The sequence below is a fragment of the Fundulus heteroclitus genome, unplaced genomic scaffold, assembly GCF_011125445.2.
Source record: "Fundulus heteroclitus isolate FHET01 unplaced genomic scaffold, MU-UCD_Fhet_4.1 scaffold_36, whole genome shotgun sequence".
Classification (NCBI taxonomy): Eukaryota; Metazoa; Chordata; class Actinopteri; order Cyprinodontiformes; family Fundulidae; genus Fundulus; species Fundulus heteroclitus.
Window position 1 is genome coordinate 3,630,624 of NW_023396770.1, and position 18,013 is coordinate 3,648,636.

The window sequence follows — 18,013 nt, forward strand, 5'->3', positions numbered from 1 at the left end:
GACAACAGAACCTTACAGCCCATTTTCTCCAACCCCCATCCTCTCCTCTCCCTCTTCTGTCTGCCGGTTATAAGATACAGTAGGATCGCATCAGCATCTCTGAGCGCCCGGTGGCTCCAAAGCACAACGGACCATCATGGAGACTCGCAGATGTGGAAAAACTGGGGATTTTCCTGTGAGCCGAGCCTTTTTCACGCCGACTGTCATTTTATTTTGTTGTTGCACAGGATCACATCATTTGTTTCTAACTCAGTAAGTTTAATTCACACTAAACAAGCCATCTAATTGGTGCTGAACGGAGGTGGAGGCTAAATCAGTGGGACAACTGTTGCAATGTTTTGCTCTTTCTAGCTTATTCTGTGCATGGAATCATGTATAAACACTGCAAAAACGGATCTAAAAATAAGTAAAATTGTTCTTAAAGTTAGTGTATTTGTCCTTGATTTGAGCAGGTAAATAAGCTTATCTGCCAATGGAATTAGTATTTTTACCCCTAAAATAAGATCATTAGACATCCTGCACTTGAAATAAGATGATTGAGATGAATTTTTCCTATTTTAAGTGCAAAAATCTTATTCCATTGACAAATCATCTTATTTACCAGCTCAAATCAAGGACAAACACACAAATTTTAAGAACATTTTTACTTACTTCTAATTCCGTTTTTGCAGTGAACAGAGCATTAAAGTGATGAAAATATTCCCTCATCCGACCTGAGCGGTGCTGGCCTCTCAGCGAGTTTACCTGGTGGTCCAAACGTATTCTGGTGATTTATGGGATATCTAGCCAGTGTTTACAGCCTAAATAATTTAAATAAATGCGTAAATATGCCATTTTATTAGTACAGAACAGTTTTGTTCTGAATTAAAGCTGCAACAGTAAAACTAGTGCAGAACACAAAGCTAGTGTTGCTTCGCTTTCTGCCTTTTGACATTTGTTTGCATGATTAACAGTCTTCTTACTTATTTATTGCTTATTTTCAGCTGGTTGTGTGGAATATATGAGTGGAAAACTGACAGGCTATTTAATTTATGACCATATTCAGATTGAATCCGGGGTCCCGTCTATGTGAAGCCTCCTTGATGAAAGTCCCTCAGCAATAAACACCTGGAAATACCCTAAATGTTGTGAAAACTGGAAGCCCAAAGCTGCATAAAGAGGACCCAACTGCAAACTACTGGATAGAAAATAATCCTTCTGTCTGATGTTTATTTTAAGACAAATATAGAGCCCTTTAAAACTGACTTCCCTTTATAAATTCTTCTCTTTTGCTTTTTTTTTTTAAAATCACACCTAAATGTTTGAGATCATCAAAAAGTATTAATATCAGACAAAAATATAAAAAAAGTGGTGCTTTTTGCTCCATAACAACAAAAACTTTGCTGAATTACTTAATTTCAGCCGCACTGGAGGGTTTTCCAGCATGAAGTCCCACCTTTGAAGTCCGAACTTTGACTAGGCCGCTGCAGAACGTTCCGGTTCTCTGTCCTTTGCTGTTTTCTCCTTTAGTGGACGCTTACAGTTAATTCAGGATTAAAAAAAGAGGAGATTACCATTTCACACACGGCCAGGTTGGTTTGGACAGCTTTTAGTCTCATTAATAAATCAAATCATAACTGGAAGACTTTTGTGTTTAATCAGAACATCTTCGTCTGATGTTAATATTTTATGGATGATCTAAAACTTTTGGCGTTGAAAAGAAAAACAGCAAAAGACTTTTTCACAGCACAGTTTATGTACATAGCTATTGTTTCTTAGTGTGACTAAATAAAACCCCAAAGTAAATGTATTTACCTTTTTTTTAACCAATTAAACAAGAAAATGGACCCAGGTTCCTTTATAACCCAGAACCCATCGTTCTGTTGTAGTTTCCAACTGTGTGCGCTGATCGCTTCTAACTATCGATTTCTTAACAAATAAATTGCTCCACCTGTTTTTTCTCTGGCTAAAAAGAATTCTTGAAATTGAAGTAAAACTTCAATTATTTTATAATTTATAGAAATCTGGAGGACAGGACTAGCTTTTAATGGCGCTGCTTTAGTTTTAATGAGCTGAACTCGAACAAAGTTCTTGATTCAAAGAATTTCCACATTTTAAACTCCTGCTACTTCTACAAAAACTACAAACAAACATATATAACACACAAAAAAAAACATAATAACCCAACATTTCCCTTTAGGTGCATAAGAAGACGGCGGAAAGACGTCCTGGGTCAGATTTACAAAGATTTTCAAGCTCCTTAAAATCAAGACAACCTTCTCTGGGTATCAGCAACGAAGACATCTTAGATGCTTGACGATGTTCCAGAAAGAGAAAAAAATCCCAGGTTCCAAAAAGCGTCGGGAATATTTAGAAAAACCACAACCGGACAAGAAAAGGTGTCCCAGGGGCCGAGAAGGCGGGTCTAGAGCCGGGTGCAGTTGGTGAAGCTGTCGGACAGGATGATGTTCTTGTAGAAGTTGTCGGTGCGTGTGGAGCAGTAGCCTTTCACCTTGTCAATCATCTGGCTGACGGGGAGGATGGAGGAGGAGGAAGAGGAGGAGGAAGAGGAGTTGGGCTCTGCGTCGGAAGAGGTCGAGGAGACGCACTTGGGGCCGGTCTGGTTGGAGAAACGTTTTTCTGCAGAACGAGACGAGAACATGTTGAGCGTGGGGCGCAAAGCAGGAACGCAGAACCGCTTAAATCAACGCTGCGACTCTAATTCCCAGAGTTATTACGACTAAAAAAAGTTTTACAGCTTTAATTAAGACAACATGTTACCACACATGAAAAAAAACAACAACACACGGGGGGTTTAAATGACATTAAAACCTGCACCACATCTTTCAAAGTCAACAGAAGCAGAGAGAAGAGGAATGTGAGGCCAGGATGTCTAAAAGAAACAGAACCTCTGTGCATCTCAGCAAAGATGGGCGATGATGCCGAGCGCCGCCCTGCAGACCGGCACAGACCCCTAAATCCAGCAGGAAAAGGGGTCTGCACTCGCTTTGTTATTCAAGAAAACACCAAATACCTCAAACCGCTGTCACGGTCTCAGTCAAGAGTCCTCAGGAAAGTAGGCTTCGTCTTTTCCTCCATCTAAAAACCAACGGGGGGAACTGGAGAGAAGCTGAGCAGACGTGTTGTCACCTGCTTTCTACGGGGCGAAGACGGCAGACGCCCTGGACTCTCTGACGTCTGACGGCTAAGAACCACCAGATACTAAACCACAGATACGTTTGTTTTTGGCGTCGTGGGAGGAAAAGCAGAAAACCGTCTGAGGCAAACGCCACACACATAGACTGTGGATCAGAAACCAAAGGGTACAGCAGACAAAAAATAATAAAGAAATACTAGAAAGGCTTCACCATCGCACAACTAGGCCAGCAGGACTCCCACTCTGCAAAAAGGAGCTAAAAGTAAGTAAAAGGTTCCTGAAATGAGTGCATTTGTCCTTAACTTGAGTAGCTAAATAGGATTATCTAGCAATGGAATGAGTATTTCAGCCCCTAAAATAAGATAATTAGATATATTTACGTGAAATAAGATGATTGAGATGCAAAAATCTGCAGATCATTTAAACTTGCTGCTCAAATTAAAGACAAATGCGCTCATTGCATAAACATTTTACTTATTTTTGGTCTGAAAGACCCTCATTAGTGCTGTCCTGAAGAAGCCTGTATAAAAAGACGAATGTTTTTAAGGTCCGTCTTTGGCAAGGCAAGGCAAGGCAAATTTATTTATGTAGCACAATTCAGTACAGAGACAATGCAAAGTGCTTTACATGATTAAAATATAGGAATAAAAGCAAGTAGGGATAGAATGTAGTTGTGCTTGTGGGCCATGATGATCCCGACATGGAGTCACAGACGGAAAAGCTAAATCATATTTTTTAATCATCACACCTGCTCTGACATGTTGTTCAAAGCTCTTTGTTTGACTCGTTAAACCAAACTGAGAAGCTGCCATTTGATAACTGACTCACTGTCAATCAGTTCTCTTTGTCCTGCTGCCATGGGTGTTTTTTTGTTTGTTAAATTTCTCATGTAAATGATGTTTGTTGGTTTGAAACCCTCCTGCTTCCAGAAGCGTTCAACCCTGAAAACCGTTGCAGCCAGCAGATGAAACAAGCCTGTGTCCTGTCAGAGCTTCACAACGGCAGCCACGTTCTTATTTGCTTTTCATTTTCTAGTTCCCAGCACGTGTGCCGAGGCGGGGGTGGGGGTGGTGGTGGGGGGGGGGGGGGGGGGGGGGGTGTAGTCATACCTCAGACCCTCAGGACAGGAGGGGAAACAGAAGACGGGTGTACATCATCCACATAGAGAGCCAGAGGGATAAATTCACTCTGCTGCACAGTTCTGATCAATGCGCCAGTAAAAACACGGCGAAGATGTTTTGGAACAGCCTCCTTTAATCCTTGTGAAAACGTAAAGAGCTTCGTTCTGTCTGAAGAATGTTCGGAGCTCCAGCCGGGATGAGAGTGCCACGTTAAAGCAGCCTACACAGAGTCTGACAGACTATTTATACCGTCAAACATAACCGGCAATGATTTAACAGCTCTGCAAAGAACACCAAACATCCTGCGCCTGATAAGAAAAACTGAACCCGTCATCAAACTTATGTGTTGATTCAAAACAAATCCAAAGGCTGAATCCTAATGTTTAGCATTTCGCTGCATCGCCAACAGATTCCACAGATCATTTCATGATGTGAAAAAGTTTTATACAAGTTCCAATATCTGGTTCTCTCATTTTTGGGCACAGCTTCATTCACAAAAAGGGTGATATCGCTCTGTTTCTACCTCAGGTGGAGACAGAGCGCTAAATGGAGCGGGAGATTAAGAAAAAGCAAAGTTCTCAATTAATCTATGTTCTTAACTTGATCTGCATGTCCAACATAATGGGATCCCTGAAGTCAAATTCCCTGCTCGCGTCACAAACGTGACGATTAAAAGCTGGTACCGTTTAGCTCTAAATGATCTAAAATCTTTTATTTCTTCTAAATCGTCCTGTCTGGCAGTGTAACATTAAGAATTGATGTCTTAATGCCAAAGAGAGACCAACAGATTTAGTTCCATAAGTGGAACTGCTTTCACCATAGAGCTCCGCTTGATACGTTCGCAAAAAGCTTTATTGGATTTTATTCTGGGACTATTTTATGTTCAATGGACACTGAAACAGGTAAAAGAGATAAAACAAAGTGATAAATGGGAGAAAAGGTGAAAGAGAAAGAGGAGAGGAAAGGGAGAGAGTGATATAGCATCCTCTGAGTCTGCTTCTACACCTGCAAAAAGAGATATAAAAAGAAAAGAAAAAACAGACGATAAAGTATTACAGGTACAAACAACCAACACCCTGATACCATCACTGAAAAATATACAGAATTAATTAATATTATTTTATTAGTTTTTGTAATTTGGACCTTGAGTCTGTAATAAAATCTATCTATCTATCTATCTATCTATCTATCTATCTATCTATCTATCTATCTAATACCACATGTATAAAGTGACAACTAAAGTGGTTTTCTGTATAGAAGTGAGTCTGTAAGCACCTGTAGGTGTTTGTGAGAGTGAACTTGTGTATGTGAGGTTTATCCATGAGGGAAATGCTTAATAGTGGTTGTAAGGAGCCAAAGACCCCCAGAGCACCGAGGCGTTTAAGACTGGGAAGGCTAAATGAGTGAATTTCCCTTTTAGGTGACTCCTCTGGTTGAGTCTTCTTGCCTGCAGAGGCTTCCTCACTATTCAGGGATTGTTTGTGTGTTTTAGTCTCTGTGACGGTTGCATTAGCTGTTGAGCATTGAATAGTTCCTGCGGTCTGAAACCATCCAAAACATCCTCCGGGAACCATGAAGCCAGTCAAGAAGTTGTGGTTGGATACATGCATAAACAGGAGGCCAGGTGCCAAAGTCAGCACCATTACAGGGTGAATGTCCGCCCAGTCCTTTTTTTAACTCCTCTCCCTGTCCTTGTTAGACATGTCAGTCTGAATCCTGAGTTTATGCTAATAATGCTAAGTAAATGCACGCTGGACCAACACCAGCCGCCCTAAGAGGTTTCCAGGTGCCAAAGCGGTCGTACTCAACCTATACCCCTCGGGCCAAATAAAGCACATTTTGTACGAGCCGGACCTCCTGCACTGCCAGCGTGACGCCGTCATGCAGGAATTTAGCCTTCATCAGAGTCCTGCTGGGGAGAAAAAGGCTTCCTTGGCATGGCAGGAAGAGCTCCACCATTCTTAAACAAGGTCCTCTCCGAGCTCAAACGGGTGATTAATGTCACACCCAGTTAAAACGAGCTAAAAGGTCCGAATCAGAAAATCGGAAGCAATTTTTATTTTATTGGATTATAAAGTGGTGACTGGTGAGAACGGTGTTGGAGGAAATACTGAATCTCTGTGCTACAGTAGAGCTAATGTCTGAAGGGGGACAACTTGGAGACAAAAGATACACTATTGAGTATCTCTGAATGTACATCTTTCATAAAAATCTATTATTTTGGTGTATTCTGGTGGCTTGTTGGTGCAGGATAATCCTAATCCAACATTGTACCTTATAAAACAAAGGCCCTTCTATCAGATTAAGGGTGTCCAACCCGGTACTAGCAGGGTTGACCTCGTTAAGCGGCCGTTGAGTATATTCTCTCCACAGAGCGCTGCGTCTGTGAAACGCCAATGTTTGGTGTCTGCAAAGAAAATACGGAGATATTCCAGACATATGAAGACGTGAAGAGAGTTTGTGTTTAAAGATATGCCGACGCAACGCTGTTGTAGTCGACGCCGCAACAAACGGCCTTCTTCCCATTAGCTTTAAAGGCCGTTAGGGAATCTCAGAAGTTGTTGTTTCCATCAATCTCAATAAATCGAAGGCAGTAGAGCCGTTTAAACATAGAAAGTACGTTTAATTAACCATTTCAACTGGTTTTTGTCCAGTTGTAGTGACTTTTAGTAGAACGTGTCCATTGAGTACTTCTACATTTGCTTTTGCTTTATTTGATCATAATTAAAACAAAACCTTTTCTGCCTGAAAGGGAAACGTTTTGAGGCAGATGAACAGGATAATGAGTTATAAAACGGCTGTTTTATCGTCACAGGCTGTGCTACGGCCGTCACAAAACAAGGAAACCAAAGGTGTGTTGAATTTGGCTTTTTCTTTTTAGGACGACAATAAATAGCAACCAGGATTTTAAGACAAAAACAAACAAAAAACACATAACTTTGCCCCCTCAGATATAAAAGCAAAGGTGCAACAGAGCGTGTCTTTAATCAGATGCGAACAGACCGTCCCTGCTTTAGGCGGGACAACAGCGAGGGAAGAGGCCTAACCTGGACCCGGCGCTGTTTTATTGTTAGATGAGCCAACGAGCTGACATAAGACTGAACAGACAGGCAGGAAGGCTGGAAAAAGCTTGATTAAAGTTGTACAATAACAGGCAGAGCTTTTCATTGGGTCCCATGGCTGCTGGTCTGCAAGTCTTCTGGAGACGTTCTCGCTCCGAACGGCGCCAACAAAACGACAGATTGGAAAGTTTCTCTGGTCATTCCTGGAAGTTAATCAGGTGTTACTTCCAAAAGCGTTGGACGTTATTCCTGTGAGCTCCTCTGTTGTTTATGAGGTTTAATATGTGGACCTGTGTGAACCGGCCCAACGTCGTCAGAACCGTGGAGGTCTCCTGTCACTCCCGTCCATCTGGAACCAGTAACAGGCCTCACTGAGCAGAGGATGCATAGATCAGCCAACACGTCGTTACATTAAAGCGTTGGCCAAACTCTATGAGTGACTCTGTTATAGCTCACTGTCAATGTATAGAGCAGCAGACAGTTAGCCATTACAAGCATTTTCTCCCGATTGTCCCATAATTTAGCTAAAAGAGAAAACCTCTTCCTCATAATATGGATCGATCCAATCTAAGATTCCCCAACAACCAGCAAAACCGTTGTTAGAGCAAAGAAAAAAATAATCCTCATCCATCCACAGACAACTGCAACAAAGGTTTACGCCTTTTTTAAGCCTGAAACGTCATAACCAGGAGTTTTAGCTTTGGAGTGATTCAGAAGGAGACGACATAAATTTTATCTTAGTGAGGAGCTGTGATTGACCCTGTGGCTGGATGTGACGCTGTACAAAAAAAAAAAAAAAAAAACACAGACACACACGTACAAATGTGCCCCTAGTGATCAGAGGAGAGAAATTAATCGATTACACTGGATTAAGAAATGTGTGTAGCAAAAATAAAAAATAAAATAATAATAATAATAATAATAAGCATCACACAAGCAAACTTCTAGATGACCATTTAGGCTACTGGCATCATTAGACACAATACAGAAAATTATTTCTCACCTCGTTTATCTTATCCAAAGTTTTTATTTATATATTTTTCTCTGACTTTTTTCAATTTATTCTAAATTTTTTTTATTATAGGGAGTATTTCTTTAAATGATATAAAACTTCCTCTGTACCATATTACTGGTAGATTTCACTAATTTGAATTCACGATTATTCATTATTTTACCTATTATTTATTTATCCTTGATAAAATTACGTTACCAGAGCCGGACCTTTAACACGTCAGACCGCTGAAACGAAAAAATGTCCCCCTTTGGGGATGATAAAGTTTATATTATCTACATATTATAAATTAAAGAAGTATATTGGCTCATTTCCTCCACAGCCAATCAGCTCCCTCTGTTTTATTACTATTAATCGATTACTTATAGATTAATAGTTAATTAGATTAAAGTTTGTTTTATCTAACTGATAATGTTCACTTAGATCTTCCTTCAGTGTACTAATACGGCTGCCATCCAGCAGGGGGCACTGCCAGTCATTCTAAAGTGGTGCCCGACCACAGTAGTTGTTAGAGAAAGAAGAAATAGCGGACGCAACATGAGGAAATCCAAATGGAGTCCAGTGTGGGATTACTTTTGTTTAATTAGGATGCGAAAATCTCTTTATGCAGTTCAGTTTTTAAACATAAAAACTCAACAAGCTCATTAAAACGTCAGCTAAACAACTCCCATTCAGCCGGGCTGCATGGCGGAGCAGAGTCAGCTTCTCAACCAGAACTCCCTGATGTGCTCAGGAGGCGAAGATGTGATGACAGAAAAACGGAGGGAATTATGCAAAAAGTTTTAACGTGATAAAAAAAAGACATGAAGACAAAAATCACTGTGGATTAGTAGTTTTTCATATATTTTATTCTATTCAACTTATGTGTTTCTATTCAGTAACCTAATTTGTTCAGTTTTTTTTGTATTTAAGATGTCCAAGTTTATTAATGTATGAATTTGGTTTATTCAGTCAGTATTTAATACAAGTGGCAAAATAAACTGTAAAAAAAAATGACGTACCTCTTTTAAAAATCAGCATATTGTAAAAAAGTCTAAGTCTTAGTCTAAAAAAAAAGTTATGTGGAAATACCCTCTTGATACAACAGGAAACTCAGGTTTTTAAGAAAATGGCCGCTTATGAATTAATCGTTAGTCGCTGGATAAGATCAATCAACTTTAGATTAACTCATTAATAGATAAATCCAATAATGAGTTAATCTAAATCAGAATAATTACACAAACTGGACCTCTGCCTAGAAATGGTTCGTCTCCACAGAGAAGTAATCAGCCACCACAGGCATGACTGGAACCGGGTCCCGTTTAAGCGGGGCACAAACAGGTACTGCTTATCCACAGGTAAAGGTCAAGAGGTCAAGTCGACCAGCGCCTGTTTTCTTCTTTCTGACACACTGCATAGGAGAAAACCTCTTTATAACCTTCTCTCTGCGTCCCGTTTCACTGGACCTGAAAGGTGCTGACTCGGTGTTCTCCTCGCTCGGAACCAGCTGTGTATTTGTGGAACGTTCTGGACAAACAAGGCCCGCTCCAGCCCACCTGGCGATAAGAATCGGATCCTGAGACCTGGGTGTTAATCTGTTATTCCTGACTGTCGTCTGGGGATGCGGTGAAAAGGAAGCCCAGCGCGCGGCCCGCCAAATCAGCGGCGGGCCCGAGCTGGACCCGCGTTCTGTGCCGTCGAAGCCAAACTAAAGACAAAACACGGATCAGATCCTCTGCAGCTGCACAAACTGAAAAATTGCTCCAAACTGTCAGAAATTAAATCTTCTTACTTCACTTGCATCCATGTCCAGCCAACATTGTTCTGAAAAGGTTCTGTGGCACCGGGAGCCAAATAAGCTGTTGTGAAATTTGTCACTTGTGCATGAAAACGAAAAAAAAAAAATCTTTCACATGAGGAAACCCGGAGAGAAAATTAGATAATGATGGATTTTCTCTGGTGGAAAGAGCATCTGGTCTCACTTAAAGTCCAGCTGAACTCAGCAGAGGCCACTAATTCAGTCAGAAATCAAGTCAGATGGATTCTAAATAAGTTATCTATGGAGCTAAAACAGTGACAGCTTGCAGAAAAGACACGTGGCATTGTAAAATCACACATTTAACAATTAAACATTGAAAAATCACTTACAATGACATCGAAAAAGAGATTTGGCATTGAAAAATTAGACATTAAAAAGTCAAACATTGTTAGAAAGTAAAAACTGATGATTTTCTCATTTTATGCTGCAGCTTTTATTCAATTAGATGTTTTCAGTGTCTCTGCAGAGTTCCTTCAGCTACGATGCCACTACAAGCTGGCACTGTTTTACCGTCGGGGGCGGGGCTAAACTGAAGGCCCCTTCATGGACCCTTTCGGTCTGAGCTTCTTGTTTAACGAATAATTAGATTGTACCGTTTATATGGGCAAACAATCAATTAATTAATCATAATTTGTGTGTATATGCACCTGGCTTTATTCAGAATAGAACCACTCTGACAAGTGCAGTTATAAAGTTCCCCTCAAAAAATGGTAAATGGTAAATGGCTTGTACTTGTATAGCGCTTTAACTGGTCTTGACAACCTCCAAAGCGCTTCACACTACAGTTCAGTCATTCACATATTCACACCCTGACGGTGGTGAGCTATGTTAGTAGCTAAAGCTGCCCTGGGGCTGGCTAACAGAGGTGAGGCTGCCATGCACCGGCGCCACCGGGCCCTCTGACCACCGCCAGCAGGCAATGTGGGTGAAGTGTCTTGCCCAAGGACACAACGACAGAGATAGTCAGTGAGGCAACCTGCAAATTGCAAAACGAACTCCTTAACCTCTGTGGCACGTCGCCCCATAAAAAAAAAAACATAGAAGAAGAACTTCTGTATTTGCGAAACAACAAAAATAGTAAACAAAGCCGTTTTACACGAGTTTTTTTTTGTCTTCTGAGCGCCCAGGCTGGACTTATACGATGTTTTAATTATGGCTGAAATGTTACCGCATGTCATTCATTCCTGCTGCTACCAGACTATACAATGCTGCAAAATAACTGTAACCACAACGGCAATAGCTAATGTGCAATAATCTATTTAATACACTGGGCCACAACCCGTGCAATAATCCTGAAGTAGTGACTTCTGCTGCTATCACCACCTGAACATATGTCAGTACACATGTATGTATGTATGTATGTACAAGTGTATGCACGTATGTATACGCACATATATACGCGTAGGTACGTATGTATGTAGCCGATGTATATATATATATAAGTATGTATACATGTCTGTATATATATATATATAGATCACCATGAATGTAAATAAGACATCATATGACCATTCCTATTTCTTTTGGTATTCTTTTGATCCATTGTATATATGAAGATTCACTGTATATAACTGAATGCACCTTTCCTACTCTGCACCTTCTTGTATGAGCCGATGTGACGAGTGAATTTCTCCATTGTGAGATCAATAAAGCCTATCTTATCTTATCTTATCTTAAAGCAACAATTTTAGATCTTTTATCTTTTCGAACAGAAATGTTTTTATCAGGAGCGCCGGCAGTTTTGCGGGCGCTCATGGCCACTCGGGTCAGTTTGCCACGGTCAGAATAATTTAATCCTGACAAGCGTTTATATGAACTTTGATTGGATTACCAATCGGCATGAAGCCCCTCTCATTTATGATATTTAACCTTGCTGTGCTGTTTTACTGTCCTTCAGACAGTTTTTTGTCGTAAAGGTCCTTCTGGAGAGGTGCATTATGGGGTTATTTGTTTATAAGTAACGCCCGTCCCCATGCAAATACACCATAAAGGCGGGCTAACGTCATTTCCCATGAGGCACAGCAATGGCTGAAGGCGCCTTAATCGTCTGTAAAAAGGATCTAAAGATTGAAAAGTAGTTAAAGAAAAACAAAAGTTAGAGAAAAGTGTCATCGGTGTTTAAAGTGCTGGATGGAAACAGCATTTCAGAGCTGCAGTCTGGCTGTTTATCCCTGCAGGTGCAACGCTTTGGCAGCTCATGAAACAAATGATCTGAATCCTGCAGCTCTGATGGCGTTTGGAGAGCAGATGTTTGATGAGCCTAGAACCAGCCAGAGGCAGATTAATCCGCCACGACGGGCGCTCCATTACGTCCTCGCATATTTACGCTAAAACAACGTCTGACATCCGTCACGTTTGCCGTTAATTTTTCAGTCCCCGGCTGATTGGAAGCACACCACTGAGCTGTTGTTAAAAACCCAAACCACACCACACAGCACACGTTAGCGGAGATGCAGGGTGGGCGTTTGTTTCTGCAGCCAGAGACGCTCTGAGCGGGTGGAGTTAGCGCTTCCTGCTCGGTGTCGCCACCCACGTCAAAGCGTCTCGGGCTGGGAAAGCGTGTGACATCACAGCGAGCAGCCAATCACAGCACACCGAGCAGGTATGGGGTGGGGGGCGTTTTCCCAAAACGTCTGCGGATTCAGGGCTTTTGATCCCATGAAGCAGGAATCTGGGAACCGGATCCTTGGGATGCGGCGTTTTGGGAAAGCGGAAGCGGGTCGCGTGGCATCAGCTTTACCTCTGCAGGTCGTTTCCTCACGTTACGGGCCTGACGAGCTTTCTACACACCAGACACAGAGGCAGAGACACGTGAGAACATGCAACAGAACCTGGGACAAGGAGACAAAACTACAATGGTCCTGTTTAGAGCTGCAGCTGGACTCAACTTAGAGGCTGGAAACAGGGAATCAGACGTTCTGACTTATCAACGGGAAAAGAAACAACGGCTGGGTTTCCATTAAGGTTTCACGGCGGGGTTTAAAGCGGCACATTGTGAATTTTAAAGGAGATACACTGCAAAAACAGAAGTAAAAATAAGTCAAATTTTCTTTTAATTAGTGCATTTATCCTTGATTTTAGCAGGTAAATAAGATTATCTGCCAATGGAGTGAGTATTTTCACCCCCAAAAATAAGATAATTAGACATCCTGCATTTGAAATAAGATGATAGAGATGAGTTGTTCCTATTTTAAGTGTAAAAATCTCATTCCATTGGCAAATTATCTTATTTACCTGCTAAAATCAAGGATAAATGCACCAATTTCAAGTAGATTTGACTTATTTTTAGTTGTGTTTTTGCAGTGTAAAAGGGCGACTCGGGCTAATTTTACTTATTTAATCAAAGTTAATGGTGCCCAAAGGATAAGGTTAGACATAGTAATTGAATTGAATTGAATGTATTTGTACTTTATTTGAGCAGGTACACAAGATTATCTGCCAATGGAATAAGATTTGTGCACTTAAAATAGGAAGAACTCATCTCCATCAGCTTATTTCAAGTGCATTATATCTAATTATCTTATTTTAGGGGTAAAAATATTCATTCCATTGGCAGATAATCTTATTTACCTGCTCAAATCAAGGACAAATGCACTAATTCTGAGGAAATGTGACTTATTTTTAGTTCTGTTTTTGCAGCGTGTCAAGACGTTAATTGCACGGTTTCCACGCTGCTTCAGGATTTATCTTCAGGGAAAGTTCCTTTCTTTCTGTGCATCATAACATCTGGAATTTTCTCATCTATAGTTTGATCCATATGTTATAAAAACTGGATAAGAATCAAAGGAACGACGGCCACTTTTTGGACAGATGTGCGCTCATTCTGCATCAGAACTGCATGGTTTTAACCGTGCGCCGGTCACCTCCCATCCAGGAGGATAGATCGATGGTTGTAAACGCTGATGAGGAGGATGAGTGGGATGCTGTGAAAATGAGTTGGACTAGTGGAAAGAAGAACCAGGAGGAGGATTCGTGGGATAAAGAGCAAGGCTCGGACTGGACCAGGGTTCTGTGGAGGATATCCGCTGATCCAGAGATGGTGGAGGTTTCTGCACTGCAAAAACGGAAACTAAAAATAAGTAAAATCATCTTGAAATTAGTGCATTTGTCCTTAATTTGAGCACATAAATAAGATTATCTGCCAATGGAATGAGTATTTTGACCTTTAAAATAAGATAATTAGATATATTCCACTCTAAATAAGATGATGAAGATGAATTGTTCCTATTTTAAGTGTAAAAATCTCATTCCATTGGCAAATTGCCTTATTTACCTGCTCAAATTAAGGACAAATACACTAATTTCAAGAAGATTTGACTTATTTTTAGTTTTGTTTTTGCAGTGTGGATCTGTTGCAGACACTCCCCCAGTTCAGGTCACGACTCTCTGCAAATGATCCATTTCCCCTTGGAGGAATTGATGTTCCTTCAGCCTCTGATGTTCTGCTGGGTCCACCTCCAGCCGTCACGTGTTCACCGGTCTGGACCTGGACGCCCCACTGACTCCCAGAGATGCTCCTGTTCACGGCTCCAGCCTCCTGGAGGTGATGATCCATGGAGGCGTCACCAGAACCTCTGTGCTGGACTCCTTCCTGCTTCTTCCTCTGCTTCAGTGATTAGTCCCTCTGCGCCGCAGTCAGTCCGGCTCTCTTCAGCCTTCTGGATGCCGACCACGTTCTCAATCTGTTGCACAGACTCGTCCCTCCATGATGGTTCCTCCGGGCCCGCTGCTTCCCGTCTGGCCGAGATGTTCAGGTCCTGAGGTCTCTGAGAACTGGACCCTATCGGTGCATCGCCAGGATTTGGGCTTCTATGTTATGATGCTTTGTTTTTTGTTTTTTTTTAATATATTATATTAAGTTATTTTGCTGACTATTTTTGTCCCCCTTTCCTTTTGTCGTTTTGTTTTTGTGAAACAGGCCTCCTCTTTTCCTGTTTTTTAATCCTTTTTAATAACGCATGTTATTTCCTGTCTTTTAATACACTGTGATATTGTGTTTTGTATGTTTTATATGTTTTTAACTTATTTTAACCTTTTCCTGTTTTAATGTACAGCACGTTTGTCACCTGTGCGGTTTTTAAAATGTGCTTTAGAAATAAAACTGATTGACTGATTGATTGAGTTACAAAAAATAAACAGAAAACAAACAAACAAGTCCCCAAAAAACCCAACAGAAATGCTTTATCTTTTTATATTCTTAAATTATTTTAGTGACAATTATTTGTCTCTCTTTCCTTTTGTCATTTTGTTTTTGTAAAACAGGCCTCCTCTTTTCCTGTTTTTAAATCTCTTTTAAAATTTATTTCCTGGCTTTTAATACAGCGAGATCTGGTCATGTACGGCATTTTAAAACCTGGTTTTTAGCTTTAGATATTGTGTTTTGTATGTTTTATATGTTTTAAACTTATTTTAACCTTTTCTTGATTTAATGTACAGCACGTTGGTCAGCTGTGTGGTTTTTAAAATGTTCTTTAGAAATAAAACTGATTGACTGATTGATTGAGTTACAAAAAAATAAACAGAAAAAGACCAAAGAAGTCCCCAAAAAAACAACAGAAATGTTTTATCTTTTTATATTTTTTAATTATTTTAGTGATAATTTTTTGCCTCTCTTTCCTTTTGTCATTTTGTTTTTGTAAAACAGGTCTCCTCTTTTCCTGTTTTTAAATCTCTTTTAAAAACACTTTAATTTCCCGGCTGTTAATACAGCGAGATCTTGTCATTTACGGCATTTTAAAACCTGGTTTTTAGCTTTAGATATTGTGTTTTGTATGTTTTTAAACTTGTAATTTTAACCTTTTCTTGATTTAATGTACAGCACTTTGGTCACCTGTGCGGTTTTTAAAATGTTCTTTAGAAATAAAGCTTTTGGATTCATTGATTGAGTTACAAAAATAAACAGAAAAGGAATAAAAAACGTCCCCAAAAACCCAACAGAAATGCTTTGTTTTTTTTTATATTCTTAAATAATTTTGTTAACTTTTTTTTGTCTCTCTTTCCTTTTGTCATTTTGTTTTTGTATAACAGAACGAGTTACAAAAAATAAACAGAAAAGGAGCTAAAAAAAGTCCCCAAAAACCCAACAGAAATGCTTTTTTTTATATTCTTAAATTATTTTGTTCAATTTTTTTGTTTCTCTTTCCTTTTGTCATTTTGTTTTTGTAAAACACAAGTTACAAAAAAATAAACAGAAAAGGAGTTATAAAAAAGTCCCCAAAACCCAACAGGAAACTCCATAAACCATTGATGGGTATAAACTTTAAAGAAGAAAACCCGACTTTATAAATGATTCCCTTGTTTCCAGACTTTCAGGTTGAAGAAAAAGAGTTTTCTGTCTGAGCGTCTGATTTTCTCACAGCAGCCACTGAGTCCAGAGCGTTTCCAGCCTCATTTCCCTCACTGTCAGCTGAATTCTCACATCTGCCGTTCAGATAAACGCGTCTCAGCGCTGTGAGCGCAGGAAGCACGGCGGGAAGTAATCCGCTCATCTTGGTTCTCACCTGCGTTGCGGCTGCGCCTGGAGAACGGCGTCAGCGTGGCTTTAGCCTTGGCGGTCCAGTTGATGGTGCTGGAGCCGAAGGAGCTGGAGGACAGCGACTTGGCCAGGTTGTCTGAGCTCACCTTCTTCGTGTTGTTGGTGGCCGTCTTGCTCCAGTCTGCATGAGGGGAACAGAACCAGCAACCCATGTTACACCATGTTAAATATTCCAGTCGTTATTCACTGGAAATTAGCTTTTGGCTTCAGGTACTTACAGATTCACTTCTATACTGAAAACTCCTGTTATTATCTTCAGCTGTCACTTTCTACATGTCGTATTAATTAATCCTGTATATTCTTCAGTGATGGTATCAAGGCGTTGGTTGTTTGTACCTGTAATACTTTATCAGCTGGTTCTGCTGTTCTTTATATCTCTCTTTGCAGGTGTAGAAGCAGACTCAGAGGATGTTATATCACTCTCTACCTTTCCTCTCCTCTTTCTCTTTCACCATTTTTCCCTTTTAGCATTTTGTCTCATCTGTTTATCTCCTTTTTTTCCTCTTCTTTCTTCCTGTTTCTGTGTCCATTGAACATGAAATAGTGCTAGAATAAATTCTAATAAAGCTTCTTGCATATATAAATCAAGCGGTGCACTATGCACTGCAAAAAGAGAACTAAAAATAAGTAGAATTTTCTTGAAATTAATGTGTTTGCCCTTGATTTGAGCAGGTAAATAAGATTATCTGCCAATAGTATTAGTATTTTTACCCCTAAAATAAGATAATTAGATATACAGCACTTGAAATAAGATGATGGAGATGGATTGTCCCTATTCTAAGTGCAAAAAATCTTATTCCATTGGCAAATAATCTTATTTACATGCTCAAATCAAGGGAAAATACTCTAATTTCAAGAAGAGTTTTCTTATTTTTAGTTCTATTTTTGCAGTGTGGTAAAAGCAGTAAGGCTCCACTGGTGAAAGTTGAATCTATTGGGCTCTTTTTGGCATTAAGAAAACAATTGTTATTGCCACATAGCCAGACAGGACACACAAAAAATGGAAATTAGGTTTTTCATCTAAGGTTTTATTAACCTGCTGGGGATGGTTTACAAACCTCCCTCAGAAATGCGTCATCCTTAAAGTCACAACAGAGCCGTTTTTATTTTTTTGTAGCCTAATTGAAGTCTAATTCTGATGGTCCGTTAGTTTTATTCATATTTGCATTAATCCTGAGTCTTTTGAGAAACTCTGTGTTCCTTTATTTCTGTGCCTGGAGACGAAACGCACCAGTAGATCATCATTTCTCCAAACCTGCAGTCAGAGCAATGATTTCACAGCTTAAAACAGCTGAAGGGAGTCTGTTGACCTCTGCTGGGACTTTACCTGAAACGCTGTTTACGGTGCG

The 18,013-nt window shown here is 40.1% G+C and overlaps 1 protein-coding gene across 2 annotated transcripts in view; it reads right to left on the reverse strand.

Moving 5' to 3' along the window:
• Positions 1 to 1,284: 1,284 nt before the first annotated feature.
• adgrg6 (adhesion G protein-coupled receptor G6) overlaps positions 1,285 to 18,013 on the reverse strand; it is a 99,126-nt gene continuing 82,397 nt past the window's right edge. For both annotated transcript variants that reach the window (XM_036130457.1, XM_036130458.1), the window contains 2 exons: positions 16,630 to 16,785; positions 1,285 to 2,619 (listed from right to left, as the gene is read on the reverse strand). In XM_036130457.1, the coding sequence (XP_035986350.1) occupies positions 2,405 to 2,619; positions 16,630 to 16,785 (371 nt within the window). In that variant the 3' untranslated portion in view covers positions 1,285 to 2,404. The remainder of the gene's footprint in view (positions 2,620 to 16,629; positions 16,786 to 18,013) is intronic.